At 30.3% G+C, this 23,635-nt stretch overlaps 2 protein-coding genes across 13 annotated transcripts in view; both read left to right on the top strand.

Moving 5' to 3' along the window:
• The window catches only part of LOC126745591 (tensin-1), a 572,168-nt gene that overhangs the window by 471,519 nt on the left and 77,014 nt on the right, over positions 1-23,635 (top strand). The window lies entirely within an intron of this gene.
• Positions 10,644-15,145, top strand: LOC126745593 (uncharacterized). Of its 5 annotated transcripts, none has more exons than XM_050453509.1 (8): positions 10,644-11,014; positions 11,099-11,188; positions 11,343-11,455; positions 11,517-11,601; positions 11,662-12,193; positions 12,299-12,650; positions 13,551-14,851; positions 14,910-15,145. In XM_050453509.1, exons 5-8 carry the CDS (start codon positions 11,768-11,770, stop codon positions 15,033-15,035), a joined length of 2,205 nt encoding a protein of 734 aa, XP_050309466.1. In that variant the 5' UTR covers positions 10,644-11,014; positions 11,099-11,188; positions 11,343-11,455; positions 11,517-11,601; positions 11,662-11,767; the 3' UTR covers positions 15,036-15,145. The 5 variants fall into 5 exon arrangements, with proteins under 5 accessions (XP_050309466.1, XP_050309463.1, XP_050309464.1 ...); XM_050453506.1 differs by having other exon boundaries at positions 11,512-11,601; XM_050453507.1 differs by having other exon boundaries at positions 10,644-11,188; positions 11,254-11,455; positions 11,512-11,601.

The raw sequence follows: 23,635 nt of genomic DNA, 5'->3' as shown, positions 1-23,635 counted from the left end.
TAATTAATTTTCAAATCTTTTTAAAAACAGACATTTGTCAAAAAATTACCTTATTAAAGGATATGATGGTGTTATGGTAAAATATTGAACTCTAAAATGCTTTCCGGATTTTTAAATGCGATAAATATTTGAGCGTGTACAACGTCTTACATCTGATTTCACTCTGACTTAAACATTATTTCTGGATCTTGCCAGTGTTATTTTCGATCTCTTAGCCGAGCAGTCCGAGAATTAAAAGATCTGTGCCTGCAAGTCTCTTGTTTCTTGTTTTGTCTATTTTTTTTAGTCTCTGTTCTGTTACATAAGTTTTACAGTGGTTTCAAACAATCTTTTGTGTTTTAAGCAGAAAACGTGATGTAATTTTGGTAAGTTTGATTTTAGTTTTAAGACCTTGTTAATAAAAACGTATTTTCAATTTTAATTAAATGCATTAATTGTTTTAAAGTAATTAAAAACGTAATAGCAACAAGCGATAAACAAACCTAATAACTTTATTTTTGGTAGGATTAAGGTGTTTAAATTATCAAAAATCTAATTTTAAATGTTCGGATCTCAAACGATCGATTTCAAATATTTTTCTGTTGTTAGTCAAACTACAAGGTTGATTAAATAAACAAAAAACGTATTTTTAGCCATGGTTTTGGCAGTAGAGAAGTTAGTTTTATGACCATTGAACTGTTGCATAAATAGAAGCTTTTATTGTTTGTGAAACTATAAAAACAAAAAAGAATAAAAATAAAATTATAGAATTATATAAAAAAGACTGTTTATCATTATAATAACGTAATGGTGTATTGGAAGCAACATTTCCTCAGAGATTTTAGGTATAGGAAAAAGTTCTAAAATTAATTTAAAATGTAGAAAGGTAGAATTTATTTCAGGATACTGCACTTTGATTGTGTTTTTATCTGAATTAAAAAGTGTTGTCCAAAAACCTTAACTAAATGAGTTTAGAGAGAAATTAGAGGATATTAATACTCTTAAGGCTTAGAAGTATGTATAATTCTTTGTTATATTTATATGGTATTTAAAAGCACACATTTCAGAATCCAAACATTCCCCTATGGGAATGGGATGAGCTCTGTTTTATTTATGAATATGTACATATTTTATTTTGGACATTTACACATAATAATAAAGACGAACATCTTATATTACCTGCTAATAATTTCACTATTAACCTTAAATTTACAGTTATAATTACAATTACAATTTAAATTCAACAGTTTATAGATTATATTTATATCTCTTTTATATAGGTACTTTTCTAGGGTAATATGTATAATGTAGGTATAATTCCAAATTTTTAACTAACAATATGAGTTTATTTTTGGACCTTTAATTATTGAAGTATGGTTTTTCTTTTCCTTTTTTTTTTACAATGAGTAGGATATGCTTTTGCTCAAATTTGTTTTTCTTTTTATTGAGTTTTTATTGTGTGTACATGGCTATTTAATCACGAGTTTCTTTGTACTTTTGCTTCAAGAATCCAGTAATTAACTCGTAATGATTGGTTTCTCCTAGAGACTTTATCACCTTATACAGATATTTATTCATAATTTTCATATAGTGATTCTTTAGTTTAAACTAGCCTTTATATAAAAACAATTAACGATTAATTAATGTTTATTTCAATTCTTTGGGGCAGTTAAATAAATAATAGAGGTTTATTATGTTTGGCTGCTTAAAAAAATACGTGTTTTGTTGCTTTCTTTTTTCTGTAACTTATATATTAGGTATATTTTGTTAGAATATTTAAGATTTAATTTTTTTTTCTTAAAGATGACAAATTTTTTGGAATTTAGTGATGAGGTTGAGGAGGGTAGCAGGTTGGATGTAGTGTTGGCGGATGACATGGGACGGGCTGGCGAAGTTTTTGGTGATAGTGGTGGGCTTAATATTATACATTTTAATATCAGAAGCTTACAAAAGAATTTTGATGAATTGATAATTTATTTGAATGAATTGGATATCACAAAAATCGATATTGTAGTGTTGTCAGAAACATTTACAATTAGCAATGTTGACACATTCAGGCTTGCTGGTTTTCATATTTTTTATAATAACTCTTTCTTTAATAAAAATGACGGTGTTGTAATGTATATAAAAAATAATTTGCATGCAATATCTCAAATAATAAAACTAACTGAAACTAATCTCTTGCATTGTACTATGAAAATAAACGATATTTCTTTGGGTATTACCGGTGTATACAGACCACCTTCTACAAATTTAAACTTATTTTTAAACGATCTGGAAACACAAGGATTTATAGGAAAGCAAAATATGTGCAATATATTTATTGGGGATATTAACATTAATATTTTGGAGGAAACTGATATGAATGTAACTAAGTATTTAAGTGTTATGTCGCAAAATGGTTATATGTCGTGCATAAATCAAGCAACAAGAGAAACCCACAATTCTAAAACAGCACTCGATCATATATTTTTAAAAATAGATCAGTTTGATTTAAGAAAAAACTCTATCATACCATTAATCTTTAAAACTAATCTAACTGACCATTATCCTATTGGGCTATCTATTAAAAATGTAACAAAAAATATTGCCCAGTTTAATAGCATGCAACGAAAAGCAAATATAAATTACACAAATTTAGAAAATGATCTGGCTAAAGAAATATGGGAAGAAGTGTTTACAAACAACAATATAGAAGAGTCATATACCTGTTTTAAAAATAAAATTTTATATTTTCTAAGGAAACACACGTATATTATAACACTAAATAGCAAAACAAGAAAACGTAAGCCTTGGGTAACCCAGGGTATTATTAATTCTATAAAACAGAGAGATAGCATGAAAAAATCTTTAAACATGAACCATAATCTTGCCGATGAAATAAAATATAAAAAATTTAGGAATAATTTAACTAAGGTAATGAAATTGGCAAAAAATAATTATTATAAGCTAAAAATAGATGAATCCAAAAATGACTACAAAAAAACATGGAAATTTATTAATGAGATTACCAACCATCAAAAAAAAGCGCCTCAAAATAATTTTAAAATAAAAGTAAATAATGACATAATAACAGATGAAGTAACAATTAGTAATACCTTTAATGAGTTTTTTACAAATGTAGGTTCAAAAATTCAAAAAAATATCAATAAAAATTCATCGAGTTTTAAAGAAAAAATTAAAATTAATCCTAACTCCATGTTTCTTTTTCCAGTTAATACAAATGAAATTATAATGCACATTAAAACATTAAAAAATAACTCAGCACCAGGGGAAGATAAAATTTCAACTAATTTAATTAAAAGATTACATGTTCATATTTTAAAACCTTTAGCTTACTTAATAAATTTGTCATTTTCAACGTTTAACTTACCCTCTGATTGGAAAGTCTCTCTGGTATCTCCTATATTTAAATCAGATAATCGTGATGAAACTACTAATTATAGACCCATTTCTCTCATAAATAACTTTGCTAAGATATTTGAAAAATGTTTAAAGTCAAGAATAATGAATTTCCTGGAAAAGAATAATCTTTTATATCAAAAGCAATATGGTTTTCGAGATAAAAAAAATACGGAGAAAGCCGTATTTGATTTAGTTAATAATATTAACATTAATCTACAAAACAGAAAAAAAAGTTTAGCAGTTTTTATGGATCTTTCGAAAGCCTTCGATACCGTTTCACATGAAATTCTCTTTAACCGTTTAGAAAAAATTGGTATTCGAAACGGGCCTCTTAACTTATTAAAAAATTATTTATCAGATAGAAAACAATTAGTTAAGATTAATAACACAATGAGCTCTCCTAAATACATTAAAACCGGAGTTCCACAAGGGACAGTGCTGGGACCAGTACTCTTCCTTGTGTATATTAATAGTATAGGAAGCCTATTGGACGACTGCGAAGTTATTTCGTACGCAGATGATACTGCATTATTGTTTTCTGATAATTCTTGGAAGAGAGTCTTTAAAAAAGCCGAAATTGGCCTTAGTAAACTGTATGAGTGGCTCAACAATAGTCTTTTAAGTTTAAACTTAAATAAAACTTATTATATGAGTTTTTCCGCAACGTCAGTAGATCAACCACCGCCCACAGAGATTGTTATTCATAATAATGACTGCTTATCGCATAATGATCCATGTAATTGTATCAAAATAAAAAAAAGTTTAAAAAATCAAATATCTGAAGGTTATACTGGATCAGTATCTTAAATGGGAGGAACATATTGCATTCGTTAATAAAAAAATTAGAAATATTTTCTATAAATTGTATCAGGTACGTGAAATCCTAAATGTAAAAATGTTAAAAACTTTATATAACGCACTAATAGAATCCAATTTAAGGTACTGTATTATTATATGGGGTTGCGCGTATAACAATACTATAAAGAAGTTGTTAATCACTCAGAATTCTGCACTAAAAATAATATTTAAAAGACCATATAGATTTTCAACTGGTGAACTATATAATAATCTAAATTTACTAAGTGTCAGAAATATTTATATCCATTCCACTTTAAACTATGTCCATACTACATTATCACCAATTAATAGTGATTCTATCAACTATCTCACAAGAGCAACAAAAGAGATAAATATGTTTATTCCATTTAAACGTACAAATGTGACCCAAAGATTTGTAACCTATTATGGACCAGTTCTTTTTAACACACTGCCTGCTGAATTGAAAAAATATTATAATAATCCAAAAATTTTCAAAGCCAAAACCAAACAATTTTTATTGAAAAATCAAACATTTTTTGAAACGTTGTTCTGAGTTTGTGGATATTGGGTTATTTTAGTGCATGTTAGTCGTAATTTTTACTACCTTTTTGTTCTCTCGCCTGTTTTCCGCCTGCATAGCGGCCGGGCTGTTGCCGTTCTTAACCTCTTAATATCTGTGCCATTTTTGGAAGAGGAAATCTGCACACAAGGTACTTAGATTGACAAGGTCATTAGATGGCCTTAGGCCGATTCCTCTTCTTGTATTTTTACATTAGGTGTGTAGGTATTTAACGTTAGTTTTCTTCTCTCATGAAATAGGGTTGTTATCTATTTTTATTTGTACCTATTTACCTATGTAACAATAACACTTTTGTATATAACTTTACGTAATATATTTGAATTTGAATTTGAATTTGAAAATGCTTTTTTTATATTTAAAATCTCAAAATCTATAATTTATTTACTATTTATTATTTTAATTTTTAAGGCTCTTTAAGTTATTGCATTTAAAAAGGAGTTGCTGGTGATTATTTTCCGAAAATAAAATGTAGAATTTTATGAAATTGTATTAAAATTTTAAAGAAAATTCTTAAGCCATCGCTTTAAATGTGTTTAAATCCTTTAGATATCTTAAAAAGTATTTAATATAATTAAGTTTTCCTTTTAGCATAAAATTGTAAAACTTATTTAAAATTTATTTATCAATTGTATGAGGATGGGGAATATAAAATTAAAAAGGTCATTAATTTTTTAAATTGACAATTATAAGTTCTTATGATTTTTGATTCAATTTGACTATTAAAATGCCTAAATCTCTTGTTGTTACCTTATTTCATACTGTATATATCTATTCCTGCACATAATTGATTATCTCATAATAAATTATTGTTTAGATTACTAACTTATAACATAGAGGAAGAAGCTTATATTCTGCAATATTCAGAAAACTTCTAGAATTTCAACTAAATAAACTCTTAATTTTTTACACCTTGACTGACTATAAATCTATTAGATTTAATTTATTTGACACTGTTGGGCACCAGATTATATGTACTTCCCTTAAAATGACACAACTTTAATAAATGCAATGTATATCTCTTACCTGTATCTGTATATCAATATTAAAGTATTTAATGTAGTTTTTTTAACGAAACATAGATGAGAATAGCAGTCTAGTTTTTACGGTCAGTTTTACGGTGTCAGTTTTTAGGGTTTTGTACTTTACTTTATTATTTAGGGGTGCAAATTACAGATGAATTACGTTGGTAAGTATGTCGAAAGTACATTTTCTCCGATTATACAGTGCTTTCCTTTCAAAACTTCAAATTAAACCACCCTTAATAACTTCTTAAAAAAAAAAAAAATAACGTCAGTTTAGATATACAAGGGACGTTTTATATTTTAAAACATTATATTTGACGAATTTTTGACAATTACCTCCTCTATATAAAAATAATAAAAAAATGCTATATAAAAATAAGAAATGCCTTGGCCTTTACTTTGTGAAACCTTTTCTGTGTATATAAATTTTGCTTTTCAGTTGGTTATTTTTTCGTTTAAATTTTTTCGATATTGTTTTCAAAGTAATCGTTCGTAAACAAAACAAATATTATACTAACTGAAACAAAACTCGAGTCGTAGATAAAACGCGCGAAAGCAAATCTGAGGTTTTCTATTGGTCGGCTGGATATGGCCGGTTTTCCATGCAAAGCGGCATTGGATAAGGCCGATTTTGACATTTAGCTTGGATATGGCCGTTTTTATTAAAAAATGGCTTTAAAATTAAATACGTAATGTAATGTGATACTTAGCCTAAAAAATAAATATTTTGGATATAGCCGGTTTTGAAATTAGATGATTGATATTCCTTTTTCCTTTTCGCGTTCCAATAACTACCGCTTAAACTTTACTTTAGATATCGAGGAGAGTTTGACATCACTGATATTGAAAAATATATTATATAATTACCCATGTACTTCTAGTAAGCCACATAAATCCCTTCAGAGATCATCGAAAGGAAATCTTTGATCAATATTTTAGCACCATGATCTATTTTCGGCTAGAAAACTGTTTGTTCAGCCGTTCATATTTATTCGTATTATACGCACGTGCCCTCATCTGTTTTATCGATAAACTACATTCTTTTTACGATATCAGAATAACTCTTTCTAGATTTTAGCTGTTACTTCCTCACCTATTTTGCCATATATATATTGTGTTCATATTTAGAAGTGTGGTTTATTGGTCTTACACCACTTTGTGGATTATTTTAAATTTTTGTTGTAAAAGTTGATTTTTTATCTAGAAAAAAAATTGTTACAGACATTTGCAATAATATGCCCACTCTAGGCGAGATTCATTTTGACCATAGTCTATTCTTTAGAAAACTAACGTAGAAAGACCTAAAGCTAAAGCTAAGCTCTAGAGTTACCCTATATTAATAACTTGTGATTAAGTTAAATTCATTTAATAACTGGGCATGTGTAAAAAAAACAGAATGCTTTTCAACTGTCGAAAACAATCTCTCACCAGTACGCAAGATAGTGTTTTAGACACAAGCTTTTAGTCTAAATATATAGATAATACATTTTTTTGGACCTGTTCCTTAAATTTTTTTGGTGGTTTAAAGTTTAAATTATCTAATGATTTGTTAAAGCAAAAAGATTTGTTGAAGAAAGTTAACCTCATATTAATGTTGTAGACTGCGTTCTAAAAACTTTGTTATACAAATAGGGAGGCACATTTTGAACATGAACTCATCCAATTTGTCTCAATTAGTTTATGTCTTATTGGTTTAAATTTTCGTATTTCATGGATAAGATAAGGATAAGAATTCTGCAAGTTTTATATGCGTGTGCTTTCAAATGCGATAATGCATAATCCATATACGATATTATAAAAATTAAAATGTGAGAGCACAAGTGAATCATATAATCTCTAATGGTTTAGGCAAAAAAGGTCTATTTAAAAAAATAATTTTTAGGTTAATAAAACCGTTTAAGAGACCCTTATTAATATGTAAAACGAATTTCAAATCTTGATCTCCAATCAACCTAAAGTTTTTTACTTCGCTCTTGAATTCAACACGGTCATTGTCAATAAATATTGAGTGAGAATAATATGATTTACAATTTTCTGTATTAGCTGTTCTCCTTGATATTATACCTACTGTTTTATTATTATTTAGATTTAAATAATGTTCGTTTGAAAAATCATCGATTCTGCTAAGTTCTTAGTTAATAGCTGCAAAGGTCGCTCTCCTGCAAACTAAATAATAAGTACCCTTGTGTATCTTCCCCGAAATTGTGATATAAGATTTAGATAAAAGCTTGAAGGTGCAAATTTAAAATAATTTTGATGCCAAAACAGAAATTTTACCCACGCCTTTTGTTACTTTCAAAAAATTAAACATAACCTCTGCATTTTTCATCACTTCTTCCAATAATTTGCCAATAACATTAAATCATATTTTAAGGTATCGAATTCATTTAAATAATCCTTTAAAAAACATTTATTAACCGTTTGTCAGTTGATTTTAATATGTTGTCTACATATAATGCTCAATAATGCAGTTTTATAACTGTATCACCTTATATAACCATACTGATTCTGGGGCAAAATCTTCTTCTCATGAAGAAAATCCTAAAGCTGTTTGTCTAAATTTTTTTAAGCATTTTTAAAGGGGTGGGATGACATTTAATGGTCTGATATCATTTAAAGAGATTGGATTAATTTTTTCGTCGAATGAATAATTTTTACTTTCCACATACTTGGAAATACTGAACTTTTAAAGCATTGGTTGATAATATGCACAAGATATGACAGTATAAAATTTTATTCCTGATTAGATTAAATTGAGATACGATGACCATAGAAAAACCACTAGTTTGAAGAGATTAGCATCGGTTAACAAACTGAAAACATTACCCAAATATTATACCTTGTGCCTCTTTATTTACGTGGTCTGTTAATACCAAGAAAATTCCTGGTTTTTAGAAACACGTATGATATCGAAATAGTAACTGTGATGTAGTATTTCTAATTATCTTCAAAGTGTTTTACTAAGCAGGCCCTTCAGCGATGTAACAGCTATACATTTTTATAAGCTGATACTGGGTTCAGAACCAACCGGTGATTTCGTTGAGTCCTTTGAGGCAACTGTACCTTGCATCAATCCCTTACCAGTTCCATAATAGACTCTAGTATTTGCCTAGAGTTTTCCCTATCGGCAGTGATAGCTTTACTGAAGGCTTAACTGTCAAAGTATATTACGAAGTATATATTTTGTCAGTATGTTATGTCTTAATATTAGCTTTTTAAGGCTTTTGGGATTATGAAATCTACGATTTTTGCCGACTTATATGTCGTTTGAATAGTCTAGGCAAAATTGAATTAAATAAATTCTTTATCCTAGTTAATATATATCATTACATTTTTCATAGAATCCAGAATTGTATACATTAAAAAAAAAGTGTAAAATTTATCTTAAGCAGTTTGAAAATACAGGGTGTCCCGAAAATACATCGCAATATTTTACCAGCTGCATCTTTCTCAAAAATAAGACAAAAATTTCATATACAGGAATCTTGAAAATTGAATCGTTTTCATGTTACAGGATGTTTTATAATTCCTATTGAAGATGGTTTTTTGTTAATATTTTCGAAATACCTGATCGTTATTTTTCGAAATTTTTATCGTATACTGCTGTTATTATTACTAACTGATTTTATAACACTTTATGCTAAAATGTATACAGGGTCGATTAAAATTAGTGGTCAGCAAAGATAAAAATGTCAACTTTTTTTCTGGCTACTCTTTATTTATGTGGATAGTAAAATTAAAAAGAATTAAAATTTTTACATAAGAAAGGTGCTCTTGTCTCATTTCGATAAGAGCGTCCGTTTTGCAACCTACACTCATAAAGTATTTTTAATCACGTTTAATAAAATTAAAAGGTATGTTACAAATCATTAGGTATAAACATGACATAAGACTATTACAAATACTTAATTTTTAAAACAAAAACTGTTTTCTTTGTTTAAAATTTTATTTTACAATTGTAAATAATGTGTAACTAATTGAGAATAATTAAAACAATTAACTTATTAGCTAAGAAAACAAAACTGAAAATACCAATCAAACAAAAAATTACTTGAAACCAGAGGCTTCTAACGAAATAAGACAAGAGTACCGATGATAAAAATTTTGAAAAATAACGACCTGGCGTTTCGAAAATATTAACAAAAAACTATCTTCAATGGGAATTATAAAACACCCTGTAACATGAAAATAATTCACTTTTCAAGATTCTTGTGTATGAAGTTTTTGTCTTATTTTTAGACAAAAATGCGGGTGGTAAAATATTGCGATTTAATTTCGGGACACCCTGTATAATAAATATTGCTTTTATTCTGAAATAATTTCAGAAATTTAACTTTTATAATAAAAAAGAAAAATCAGATGTAACGGTCATTCAACTATCTGTTGCACTACATGGGAGAAGAGGATATAGTATAAGAAAGAGTGAGTTTTGTCCTTCACAAAGACTATATCATCACTAAAATGAACAGTTTTTCTTCAAGAGTCATTTATCCTATACTTAAGAGCATTAGTCACCCGCTCATTACTGTTATTTCAGTAATTCCTTTATTTTAAAAGATATTTAACTGCGGTTTTGAGTAAAGTTATTTAAATTTCCTAAAGAACACCGCTACAGAACGTTTTTTTTATTTTTTTATTTTTTTTAGTTTTTAATTCTGCAATAATGAAAAAAAGTCGAAAATTCGTCTATAGCGGGAACATAAAATCATTATTATAAAATTAAGCCAAATGGTAAAATATAAAATTTTAATTAATAAAAGCGTAATATCAATAACCGAAAAATTGAAAAAACAGCTTTAAATTTCCCAATACCTGCGGCTTTTGCTGGCAGCTGGCAACGCAGCGCCGTGCGCCGCTTGTCTGGCTGGTGACGAGAGTCGTCCACCGAACGGGGGAGCTATTCGATATTATATCAATTTCGGTAATTGCATGCTACTGTTTTTCCGCTGTAATTTCTATACCTATGATTTTGTGCTTTTTGGGGTAGTTGTGTTTCGTGTTATTATTGTTTTTTCTTTTGTCTTTGCGTTTTTTATTCTTATCTATTTTATTGTGTATTAGTTAACCATTTTTATTGGCGGTTTAAAAAATTTTAATAATAAACAATGGGTAAACGAAAGGAGGGTAAAAAAGATGTGTATTATATTAATAAAAAATCTTTAAAACAGAGAATGAAACAAGCCCGATCTAATAAAATAAATAATTTAAGGTAAGTATAAAACAGTTTTAACCTAAATAAAGGTTTATTATTTACTTAGGTTTATTAAAACTTTTTAATCTTACTTTATTTTAGAACTGCATCTGAAACTTTTAAAAATACTGTTTCTGTTAAAAATACTGTTTCTGTCGACTATCTAGAAGAAAAGGCTCGCGAGGAATCCAGGTTAGTATAGGATTTTTTATAAGCATTTAGAGAAGTGCCTTTTTTAACTTTTTAATGTTTTTAAGGTAACTTTTTTGAGTATTTAGAATTTACAACAACATTATCCTGAAAAATACAACATATTCCATAGAAAAATAACTTTCATTTATTACAGTAATGATTTCATTTATTACCCTCGTGTGGTTATAATTATCAAGATTCTCAGCAACAAATATCGCCAACAATTTTGAATAATTATAGTGAGTTAAATGTTGAAGATTCTATGAGGTATGTATATATTACATGTTATTTTTTAATTATAATCTAAACGTATTACATTTTAGTATAGAAAATGATAATAAACTTGAAAATGGTGCTAAAAGTCAAAGCCAACAAGAAAATAATTTAGAATCGGCGAAAAAAAGAAAAAAGTGGTAAATAATTTAATACATTATTTATTAAAAATAATTATATGAAATTAATTAATTTTTTAGCAATGAATTTGAGATAGCAGGTAGGCGGATATTTGACGTTGAATATTTATTTAAACAATTTTTAAATGGGGAACGGCATAAACCGTTTGACTGCACTCTTGTGGATATGGAATTGATTAAAGAAAAGAGAAACGGATTATATAGTGAATTTACACTAAAATGTAAAATGTGTAACGTCACTAAAGTAATTTCAAATGAAGAAAATAAATTTCAACAACTTGAACTAAATTCTTCAGTGGTTTTAAGCACCATATCTACCGGACTAGGCTATTCACAAATTAATGAAGTAGCCGCTTCCATGAATATGCCATTTATGTCTTATAAAACGATTAGCAGCCACCATGAGAAAGTGGGTCATTTGATTAGGGAATCCGCATGGAAGAGTATGGAAGAAGCTGCCGCTGAAGAAGCTAGAATCGCAACCATTGAAGGCGAAGTGGATAAAGATGGAATTCCATGTATTACCGTAGTGACCGATGGGGCTTGGGCAAAGAGATCCTACAATGTCAATTATGATTCTTCATCTGGAGTGGTAATACTAATAATAATAATATCAAAATCGAAAATAAGTATTTTCTTTTAACTGTTGACTAAAAACATTACATAAATGATTAATGTTTTAATTTGTAATTTTTAGGCATGTATAGTTGGCTATAAAACAGGGAAGTTGTTATTTCTGGGAATAAGAAATAAATTTTGTTCGTTATGTTCCTGGTACGAAAATAAAAAAAAAGACGTTCCAATACATAAATGTCATAAGAACTGGAACGGCACATCTACATCGATGGAAGCTGACATAGTATTGGAGGGCTTTAAAAGAAGCATGGAGCTTTACAATTTAAAATTTACAAAAATGATTGGTGATGGAGATTCCTCGGTCCACCGAAAATTATTGCAATCAAAGCCTTATGGTAATATGTTGGTGCAAAAGGTGGAGTGCAGGAATCATTTGTTGCGAAATTTTGCCAAGAAAATTCGAGAAATATGTAGTATGTATATTTTATATTTTAATACCAGTATAAAGGGTGTCCCACTTAAAATGATATACATGGGGAAATCGGAAACCGTCAAAGATACAAGGTGGATCAAATGGGGAAAAAGTTACGCATTTTTGAGCTTAACAGTATGCTATTTAAAAATTTGCTTTGAATTAAATATGCAAAAATCCAATATAGCGTCCATAAGAAAAAAAAAGTTGATGATGGTCGGCAAAAGACGAAACGTCGTACTAAAAATCTAAAAATACCTTCATGTAGCACGTAAAAAGTTACTCTGAAAATTGCTTTTTAAAGTTTTAAAAAAATCGGATAAAAAATAAGCTTAGAAAAAAATAAAATCGATTTTTTCAAATATCGGATTTTCCGATTATCTTCGGAACCACTCGGAGCTTTTAAAATTTTTAAATGGCATATTGTTACAAATGACATATGACATATGACAATGACATATGTTTACAAAAATGCGCAACTTTTTTCTCATTTGATCCACCCTGTATCTTTGACGGTCTCCGATATCCCCATGTATATCATTTTAAATGAAACACCCTGTATTTTATTACACATACATATAAGCCATACAGGGTGTCAGGTTTGTACAAACTTCTAGAAGTGATAAATCATGTAAAAATAAACTTTTTTTTAAATAAACATAATATGTCCGGAAGCGGTTTGTTTTCAAGATACAGGGTGTTAAACTTTGTAAAAAAAATTTTTTTTTTCATATTTGTATCTAAGAAATGCGTTTATTGATTTAAATGAAAATTAAATTTAATTTAAATAAAATGATATTGGCAAATTTTAAACTTACACTATTAAACTCATACTATTAAACTTATACAATTATATAATGTGTATCTATTGTTTTCTACTTTCTTTCTTTTTAATTTGCAGATAAAAAACGAAGTAATTCTAAAAATGTACCTGTACCATTGGCGTTAAGAAAAGAGGTTTTGAACAGATTTTTAAGATTAAGAAGTGCGATAACAAAAGCCACCACTCACAGAATCGCAGAAGACACCACGATGGACCAAAAAATTAAATTGCTAAGGGGTGACATCTCTAATGCCCCAAGTCATGTATTTGGGGAACACGCCAGATGTAAAGAAATTAATTATTTCAAGTGTGATAATCCAAATTACACAAATTTAGTGCCAAGTATGCAGACTTGTGGAATTTATGAAGACATCTTAGTAGCTTTGCAAAGAATTATAGATAATGCAAGCAGCCTAATCCTCAATATGGACAATAACCTCGCTGAGCATTATAACAGTATTGTTAGCAAATTTGTTGGTGGCAAGCGTATAAATTTTTGCAAACGAGGTTCATATGAAGCTCGCTGTGAGGCAGCTGCATTGTCATTTAATTCTGGTGGTAGCTATTATGAAATCCTTCATAAAACCGCAATAGGCACAAGCCCTCGTTCCTTTACTAAGCGGTATATTCAGAGATGTAAAAAGATAAGGCTGTTTTATCAAACTAAAAGACTGCAAAAAACATTAATTTCAAAAAAAAAAAATAAGAAAAGAAAACAAACTCTTCCTGATAAGGATTATTGTCCTGACGCCCATTACATTTCTTTAGAAATAAACAGTGACGTTTTTATCTCGAGGAAAAAAGAAATCTTAAAAGATATGAAAAAAAGTCCAGAGGAAATAAAACATATTGAAAATTCTACAATTGGCCAGGCTTCTAATCCAAAATGGATACAAGAAAGATCACAGCGGATTACTGCCTCAAATTTTGGCAAAATATGTAAAATGCGGGCAAAAACCTCGCCATGTGGTGCAATAAAAACGATGCTGTATGGAAATTTTAGCGGCAATAATGCTACAAGATATGGAAGTGAAAGCGAGGCCCGAGCAATTTTAGAATTTGAAAATGAATTTAATTTAAAAGTGTCTCGATGTGGAATTTTTATAGGTGAACAAGAATATTATTTGGCAGCGAGCCCTGATGGTTGCATTAATGAACATGATTTGGTAGAAGTTAAATGCCCATTTAGCATTACCAACATGACTCCAACCGAAGCAATATTATCAAAAAAGATCACATTCGCTACATTGGAAAATAACCACCTACATTTGAAAAAAAACCACAATTATTACTACCAAGTTCAGGGGCAGTTAGCTATAGCTAACAAGCAATCATGCTATTTTATTATTTGGAGCCCTCTTGGCATGTTAGTTGAACAGGTGAGAGTTTTAATTGAAAACATAAATTAATTCTTTATAGTATTCTGTATTTTTTTAGATTGGCCGTGACGAACAATTTTGGGAGGAACAAATGTTACCAAAATTAAAAGCCTTCTACTTCAATTTTTTATTACCAGAAATAGTTGACCCGCTTTATCCAAAAGGGCTGCCTATCAGAACTTAAAATTCTTCCGTTGGCGAAAAACCTGTCAACTGAATCGATGCAGAAGCTTATTAATTTTTTTTTTATTTATTTCCTAATATGTAAAAACCTTAATAAATATGTATATACGTTTTTTATATGTTTATATTTTTTTGTTAATATACGTTTCGTTCGTTTCTTTTTTTTTTAATTTATTGCAGTATTTTCCCATAATTTCTAAATTGGGCGTAGCACGAATCTGGTAAAAATAAAGTGCAAAAATAAAATAAACTTACAGCATATCAAAGTGTATTCAAGATGATTTTTAACTGTCAATATCTCAAACACAATAATTAAAGCTAATATTTATAGATAATAGATAACTTATAGGTTATTATGTGTAATAAATAGTAATATTTTATCATTTTATTATTTGATTTGAAAAACCTATTTTAACATAATGCAGAATAAAATTGCGCTTGTGTCTTGTGTTTTGGTGCAATTTTTTTACAAAGTTTATTGAAAATCTGTATAAGCCTAAAGATTTTTTTTTAGATTAAAATCACAAAAGCGTATCCAATAAATGCTTTACTAATTGCGCAAAAACTTCTTATGAAGCAGAAATAGAATAAACTTAAAAAAAAAATAAAGCGCTTTTCTGGACGTCGACCACGACACCGCTCAAAAATTCACAACGCAATGCAGCCCGGATCGCTGCGGATCGATGGGAAAGCAAGTGACGACGCGACGGTACCGTGTTGTCAGATGTTTGCCGGACGGGCTAAACGACTAAAAGCGGATTCTCAGTTGGTCGCGCCGGGAATAGCGCTCTTAAGCTAAATGAAAGGGTCATACAGGATAAAGATCACTTAAGAGTACAGAGCAACAACAGACTATGACACATATTTACTGATTCTCTGTTGTCACACATTTTCAAAAGAGAAATTTTTTAGCTATTAATTAACACATATGATAATGTTAATTTAACACACATAGTAAACAAATTACAAATAACGCAACGTGCTATGGAGAGGTCAATATAGGACGTAAGTCTTTGGGATCGAATCCTAAACTAGGAAGTAACGTGAAGTACCAATGTTGCAGATTCCATAATAAAAATTACTGCAATGCAATAAAACTGTGTTTGACAAATTGCAAAGATGACAATCGATGAACCAGAATAATCTTTGAGTGGAAATCGAAAAATGAGGAAGCAGTAGATGCCCGTCAAGAAGATTCATTAATGATACAAAACGCATTATAACGAACTGGATGTAGTCTGTGCTACATCGCGATAAACGAGAGAGCCAACGTAAGGTTTATGTCCAATTAATTGGTTGGACAATTGGGTTTATGATAATAAACACAGAAAATAAGATACTTTAAGATTAGTATCTTATTTTTTTAGAAGTTATCATGATTACCTGTATTTTTTATGTTTTACGCTTACTCCTACACCGTTCGCAATAACACGACAACAAATTTTACCTCATTCAAGAATATTTCTTGCCAAAAACCACTTAAATTTAACCAAAAACGTTCGAGATCGTGATCTTTAATTCATTCGAGCGGGGACACCAGGATCACCAGCAGGCAGCGGCACATGGTCACCTCGGTGTTCTCTCTTTTATATTATTCTAAATCTTGAGTGGGAGCCGCCATTAATGGAATAAGATCTTTTTCTTCTTAAAAGAGAATACAGCGGTTATTTTATCGCGGTTCCGCGAAGCGTGTAGGTGGTTCGGGTTCGGTTTTTTTTTTATTTTAGTGGATACTCGGCGCTAGAATTTTTTTAGCAGTAAGTTGTTACCTTAATTGCATTTCATTATATTGGGGTTTGGGCTCTGGCTCGCTTGGGTTTCATTTACATAATGTTGTGGATTTTTTGCTTTGGTGTGCTTTTTAACCGAGTTGTTATAAAATTGCCCATACATTTTTTCAGATGAAATTTTAATTTTAGATTTGAAAAAAATATTCTGGTTAGGTAAGCTTGTATCACAAGTAAGAACGTTCGAATTTTATCTTAATTTTATAAAGATAATTTTTTTATAGTTTTCTTGGATTTTATTTCCATTTTTTTTATGTTTTGTTACTATTTTTAGACTTTTTTTTTATCATAAAAAATTTAAGTAGTTAATTAAGTAGAGCTCATATTGCTCCTATTAAATTATCGAAAGGGATAGCACGAGGAATTCGAATTTACATTCCCGTTCTACCGGATCAAAATATACATTGTCAACATGGAATCGTGCTGATTATTATAATATAAAATTAATTGCTATAAGACATGGAAGGATACTAAGATCTGGTTTTTAATTACTATTTAAATATTGGATATGCTAATTTAAAAAAGTAAAATGTACTATTTTGTTACTACAAAAATATATATTTTTTTAACATTGTTTCTTTGAATCTCTTTTTCGTTTTTTATTTTCTGTTTCTCTATTCTGTCAATTTAATTATCTAAAAGGTTTTACTGAACTATAGGCATTATTTCCTGTTATTTTCTTTTGTCTATTACCCCAGTTATCATCAATACTTTATTCTATTATCTTAGCCCGTGCACCTAAAATTTTATATCCTTTTTAATTATTTGCTTAGTTTTTGAGTATAATTTGCTTTTTATCAAAGAAAAGATCTTTAGATGCCTAAAAGCACTTAATTTTTTTAATGTGCAGAAATATCAGTTAAAAAATACAAGGATATACTCGAAATGAGAAACATGACTTAAAAATTGCACAAAATATAAATTAAATGAATGAATAGGTCAGGAATTAGTACCAAAAGAATAACGCTGGTTTTCTAGACAAAGTTGTTTGATTAGTCCTAAAATGGTTATGAAAGTTTCTTATTGCTCCTTTATATATCTCCTGTCATAAAATCAAAATTTATGCCAAAGAATAATGAGACAATTTTAAATTTACTAAAGTCGGATGCATCATTTCTATTTCTTTATTCAAAAAAGAGCGACTTTAAGAACAAAGCAGGAAAATTTAAAGAGATCGTGTTATAAAAAATATTCCATGAAGTTAGTTTAAATGTAAACAAAACATTTTAAATTATTTCTTAGTATCAAATTCTCCTTCTTAGAAAAACGCTGCATAAGAATCGATTGAATGTAACAGATGCAAAGTCAAAAGTTTTTAAACGATTTAATGATACTCTTCGCCTCAATCTATTTATACATTAATTTATGGCTATTATTTAGGCTATATGTACTTGCTTGTATGTGAAAAATTCAGTTGGAGTTTGCATCAATAGTCAGCCAAAGTAAGTTAATATTATTAATTTGATACAAGCATCAAGTCAGATTTATAAAGGAACCAATCAAAAGGTTGTACTTTTCTTACTAATTATTCTAGTTGATTTTTTGGATGTTGCGTTTAGGATAATTGGAGTCACACATATATTCCACCGGTTGATTAGTTTGTTCGCTATAATACCAAATGATATTTTGTATAAGAGTTTTTTAAAAACGACCGACTTAAGTTTAAAAGATCTTTGATAAGGAAAAATAGAGTATGAACGGTAGTTTCTTTTATCAGCCTTATCTCCTGTAGTCTTTTTTCCTGCTGGAAGCATCTTTATCTGTTTTGGCAGTAGCTGGTACGTTATTCTCTGGACGTGGCCGTATCATTTCAATCCTTACGTATTTATGTCATCTACAGTACTGTGCCGAACCTCCGTATTTGGTCATTGCAGATTCTTTCAAGCTTCGATCTACCTGCCGAACATCTCCAAAAATCTTTCAGGGTTTTCTTTGGTCTTTCTTTGAGTGCTCATATCTCGCTGCCGTAAATACAGATGCTTTTAACAATGGTGTTTTATATACGACGTTCGTTATTTTTTGTGATTTTTTAACCCCAAAGGATAATGTTCAACAATGACACAGCTTTCGTTCCCTTCTTGTATATTCCTACTTTCCTGGCTATTCCTATACTTAATGGCATCGTTTAAGGTACCATCGTTATTAATATTTACACCCAGATATTTGTACTTTAAAAAGTTTTTTTTTGTTTGATCATTTTATAAAATTAGATGCTATGGCTTCCTCCCAAACTCAAGATTCTGTTTTGGCAATATTTACCTCGAGTCCGAATTTCTCCTATTCCTTAATGAGTTTTCGAGTCATATACTCAATATCCTTGGAATCTTCTGCTATAATGATCTGATCATCAGAGAAGCTGTGTGTGTATAATGTGGAATGGTTAATTGGGATACCCATATTTGAACATATATTAAGCACTCTCTCGAGATCTATTTTAATCATCATTTCAGCACCCGCTTTTAAGTTCTTTATTTGGAGCAAATTTTGTCGAGATGTTATTTGCGATTCTGAATTTAACTTGGCAATTTTTATATATAGTTTCTTATTGCGTTTATAATATTTATATGTCAGTTTGTTGGTACATAGTACTTTCCATAAGTAGTACAATAGCATATGATTTCTTCAGGTCGATAGAAATTTAATGTAAATCTTTGTTGACTGCCGACATCTTATCTGCTAGCTGTGTTTTACAGAAGAGATTGTTAGATGGTCAGTTGGTGATCTACCCGCTCGAGATCCTGCTTGTTCTTCCACTTCATGGTTAGCGTAGCTTCGTTCTATTATATTTTTTAATACTCTGTCTTGCTGATCAAGCCCATCATTGCAATACTCCTATAATTATCACAATTTTCCTTACCACCCTTTTTATAGGTTGGTTTCAGAGACGATTCATTGATCTGGTATATAGCTAGTATTAATGCAGTTTTAAAGCAATACAGTCAGGTGGTCTAAGAGTTTCTCTGAACCATGCTTGGCAAGTTCAACGATAATGTTTTCTGGTTCTTGTGCTTTTCTGTCTTACCTGAGGTGCAAATGTCTTTAACCTCTTTTTTGTTGATTCCTATGGATGATGCAGGTATATCTATATTATTATAATGACAATCTCCATAGTTCTCTCTGTGATTAGGACGGTTTTCAGTTAGGAGTTAATTAAAATATTTATTCCATTTATGAAGTGGTATGAGAGACATTAGAGCTTTTCATTTATTTTGGCCCAATAATTTCAATATTCTCAAATTTTTGGTGTTTTTTGTCTCTCCTAAGTACTAGTTGAGCGTGTTACATCACTTCTACAGCTCCTTCTTCTTCTGCACTACTTTTTTTTGACTTCTGGTCTGTTTGTCTTCGTGGTCTTTTTACCGTCCTCTTAATATTTTTTATTTTGTTGTTGAAATGTATCTATTTTTTTTTTCTTTTCTTTCTTAGCATCCTCATCCCACTACTAAGGTTTCGTAGATCTCTTTTCTTTAATGCTTACTAAAGCCTCCTTTGCTCCCTCTTAAAAGCATTTTTTAATATAGTTATAATGGGCCGTGGTATGTTGAAATATTTGATGTTGTAACTTCTCGTTTAGTCTATGTCTGTACAGTACTTCTTTTATGCTTTTGCAGTTTGTTCCTGATTTTTTTTTGGTATAATTCTGATCTTATTATAAGGGCTACCGTCGTCATTAAAAGGTGGTAATTACGTGTTGTAGTGGTACAATCATCATCTCCGTAAACCCTGATGTCAGGGATCCCTAGGTAGGTGGTCTGCCATGAATTTTTATATAAAAATTTTATGTTACATAAATTATTTGTTACATACTCTTCCGATAAGGATGTAATCTTTTAAAATTATTTCATTTTCTTCAACTTTTTAAATATTTGTTAGTATTTAAATTGTGAATTAATATACCGCATTCCAATTTTTTAAATTATTGTAATAGTTTTGAGGATCTCAACAACTAAGCTGTGAGTTAAGACAGAGACAGGATATATTACTTACCAAATGATAATAAAATAGTATATTTTAAAATAAGTGTAGATAAAAGAAAATAATACCTTAGTAAAAAGGTTTATTACCCTAGCCATTAACGTGAAGAACGCCCCTACCAGTGTAGAATTGAATTACCCTTTTCAGCTGCAAATACCTTAATTCATGTTTTAGAGTATGCTCGCTAGATGGCGCCAAAGGTATTCTTTTCAAAGCAAGTAAAGAGGTGAAGATTGTTTCTTCTTCTTGATCTGAAATTTATTAATCGATATTGGCGACCACATTCTTTTGTCTGTCTCTAGCTATGTGTATTAGTACCTGGATGTTTTGTGAACCTGTCCATTATTTTAAATTCTGAAGCCATAACATCTTCTTTCTCCCAATTCCTCTTCTGCCTGTCGAAGAGTTGGTGGTCTTTCATTCTTAAAAACTTCTTCGATTCTTGCTTTAACTGTCCATGGGATTTTGAGAATTCTGCTGGACATCCACATTTCAAATGCTTCAAATTTGTTAATCATATTTGTCTTAAGCTTTGTGTTAATCATATTTGTCTATATATTTGTGTTCTGTGGCCTTAAGAGTCTAACCCTCAGCTCCATAGAGAATAACTGGCCAGATGAAGCAGTTTTGTATTAACCCGTATTTGTTACTGATAAATAGTTTTCCCGCAACTGCTATCAACGGGTCACTCTGACCCGTCGATAACTCCGGTTTTAAAATATTAAAATGAAAGAAAAAAACATTAACCAAAACTTTTATTTGATATCAAAAACATTATTTATATAATATAGAACTTGGGTAGTACAAAAAAAACTTTTTATTTACAATTTGGGCACACTTTTAAAGCACATTGCAAACAGATAGGTAATTTGCACACAATGCAACATGTATTTGTTTTCCTATCTTTTTTCCAGGACAAATTGAGCATCTCTTTCTTTTTGATAAATTTTGGGTTGGCGGTTGTGTAAGTGTATCTTACATTCAAAATACAGTGAAAAATTGCCATTGGCCATCGACGGGTTCGCCGAGAAGTGGAATACGTTGCACATTTTTCATCTAAAGCATCTACACCTGCTTTAGTGCCTGTTATAGAACATAATTATTTCGGGTTTCTCAGTACTTCCATCAATAGTGCTGTCGTGATGCATTGACGATATTAAGACAACAGATTTTCCTTTCTTTGGGACGAAAGTTACTATGGTTTTGTCCGATGTAAATCCAAAGTTTGAAGATTTACCAGGCCTTTTTCTGTCCGGTAAAAATTTTGGAGGGATCATTCTTTTATTTTTTTTTCACTATACCTACATAGGTAATCCCTTGTTTTTTTAACTCATTAGTCAACTCCATTGATGTGTACCAATTATCTCCAGTGACATTTCGGTTGGATTTCTCAATTGGTTTGATCATCCGAAGAACGACATCAGTTGGATGCGAAAATGGCGATTTTTTTCACGTTGGATATTTTTTCCAGTATAGACCTCAGCGTTATACATATAGTGTGTTTGGGAATCGGCCAAGATCTGCTCTTTAAGCCCGAATTTTGCAGGCTTATTAGGTATGTACATTCTAAATGCGCATCTTCCCCGGAATGGAACCAGCATTTCATAGTTCTGCTGAGAGTTTTTCACAAAAGCTTTAAAAATATCGGATATTGCAGCTAGCTTATTAGTTTTTACTCTCTCGGACCTTGTAAGATGATTGTCAAACCTTAAACAGCTTAACAAAAAGAGGAATCGTGCAAGGGACATTGTACATCTGAATAAATCTCTCCCAGTTTCATCTGTTGCCCATAATGATTTAAAATCCTCATGGCCTGACTTAAATATACCCTACATGAATAAAAGACTGATGAAAGCTTCTATCTCAATTTTATCTGTCGTACCAATGAAAGTTGGAGCAAATTTTTGGCGAGAGTTTTTACGTCGTTTGAATGTGGCGTATTTTGATGCCATTATGTCAATCTTGTATTTGTGTGCTCAACTATAATTTTCAACATTTCATCAGTTATTAACAATTTCCAAGCTTCTAAGGGGCTCAATGGTTCCTTCTGTCGAGCAGGACCTTTCAGTCCGGATAAAACCCTAATAATGTTATGGGATTTTACCTTAGATCTTTGTGGAGGTTCTTTGGCCCATTTTGTGGAATCTTTTCCGTACCAAGCTGACTTTGACATGTTGAAAGTGGCTGTTTGGTTACTCGAAGCATTTTCAATTTCGATGTCACTAGACGAGGTATTCTCTTGCACAGATTCAGTCTCAAATTCACTATCCGTATCGTGTTCACTGTAAATTTCTTCGTCAACCTCGTCGTAATCACTTTCGCCTGCATGATCAAATAATGTTTGTGCGGCTTGCGATCCATTTTCTACTTCTTGAAGAGTTTCTGCCGCCTCATTTACATCTTTCAACTCTTCCCAAGACTCTTCGCTATTTAGAATGTCTTCCAGCTCCGCTGAAGTTAGCTGCTAGCTTGTAGAAGCCATTTTATCTAGAAAAAAAAAGTCTATCAGTAAAATAACATATTTGAATTTAAAACTAAAAATTGCCTAAACAATTAACAAAAGTTTACACAAAAAATAATAGCAAAAACGAGTACATACCTGTGTAATGAGATAACACTTTGTTTACGTAAGTACTACAAACGGGTCACGGAGATCCAACTACGTAATTATTTCGAATTTGGCAAAATCAACAAAACCACCTGCCACGTCTCCGAGAGAAGCACTAACTAATAGGAGAATAGCTGGACATATAGCTCCCCTACCACCAAGGTTACATAGGAAGTGCGTATTAACACTAACGCCGGGTCACACAGACCCCGTTGGTAGAAGTTACGGGAA

The sequence above is a fragment of the Anthonomus grandis genome, chromosome 16 (assembly GCF_022605725.1).
Source record: "Anthonomus grandis grandis chromosome 16, icAntGran1.3, whole genome shotgun sequence".
Taxonomy (NCBI): Eukaryota; Metazoa; Arthropoda; class Insecta; order Coleoptera; family Curculionidae; genus Anthonomus; species Anthonomus grandis.
This window is presented reverse-complemented; position numbering and strand designations above follow the sequence as displayed.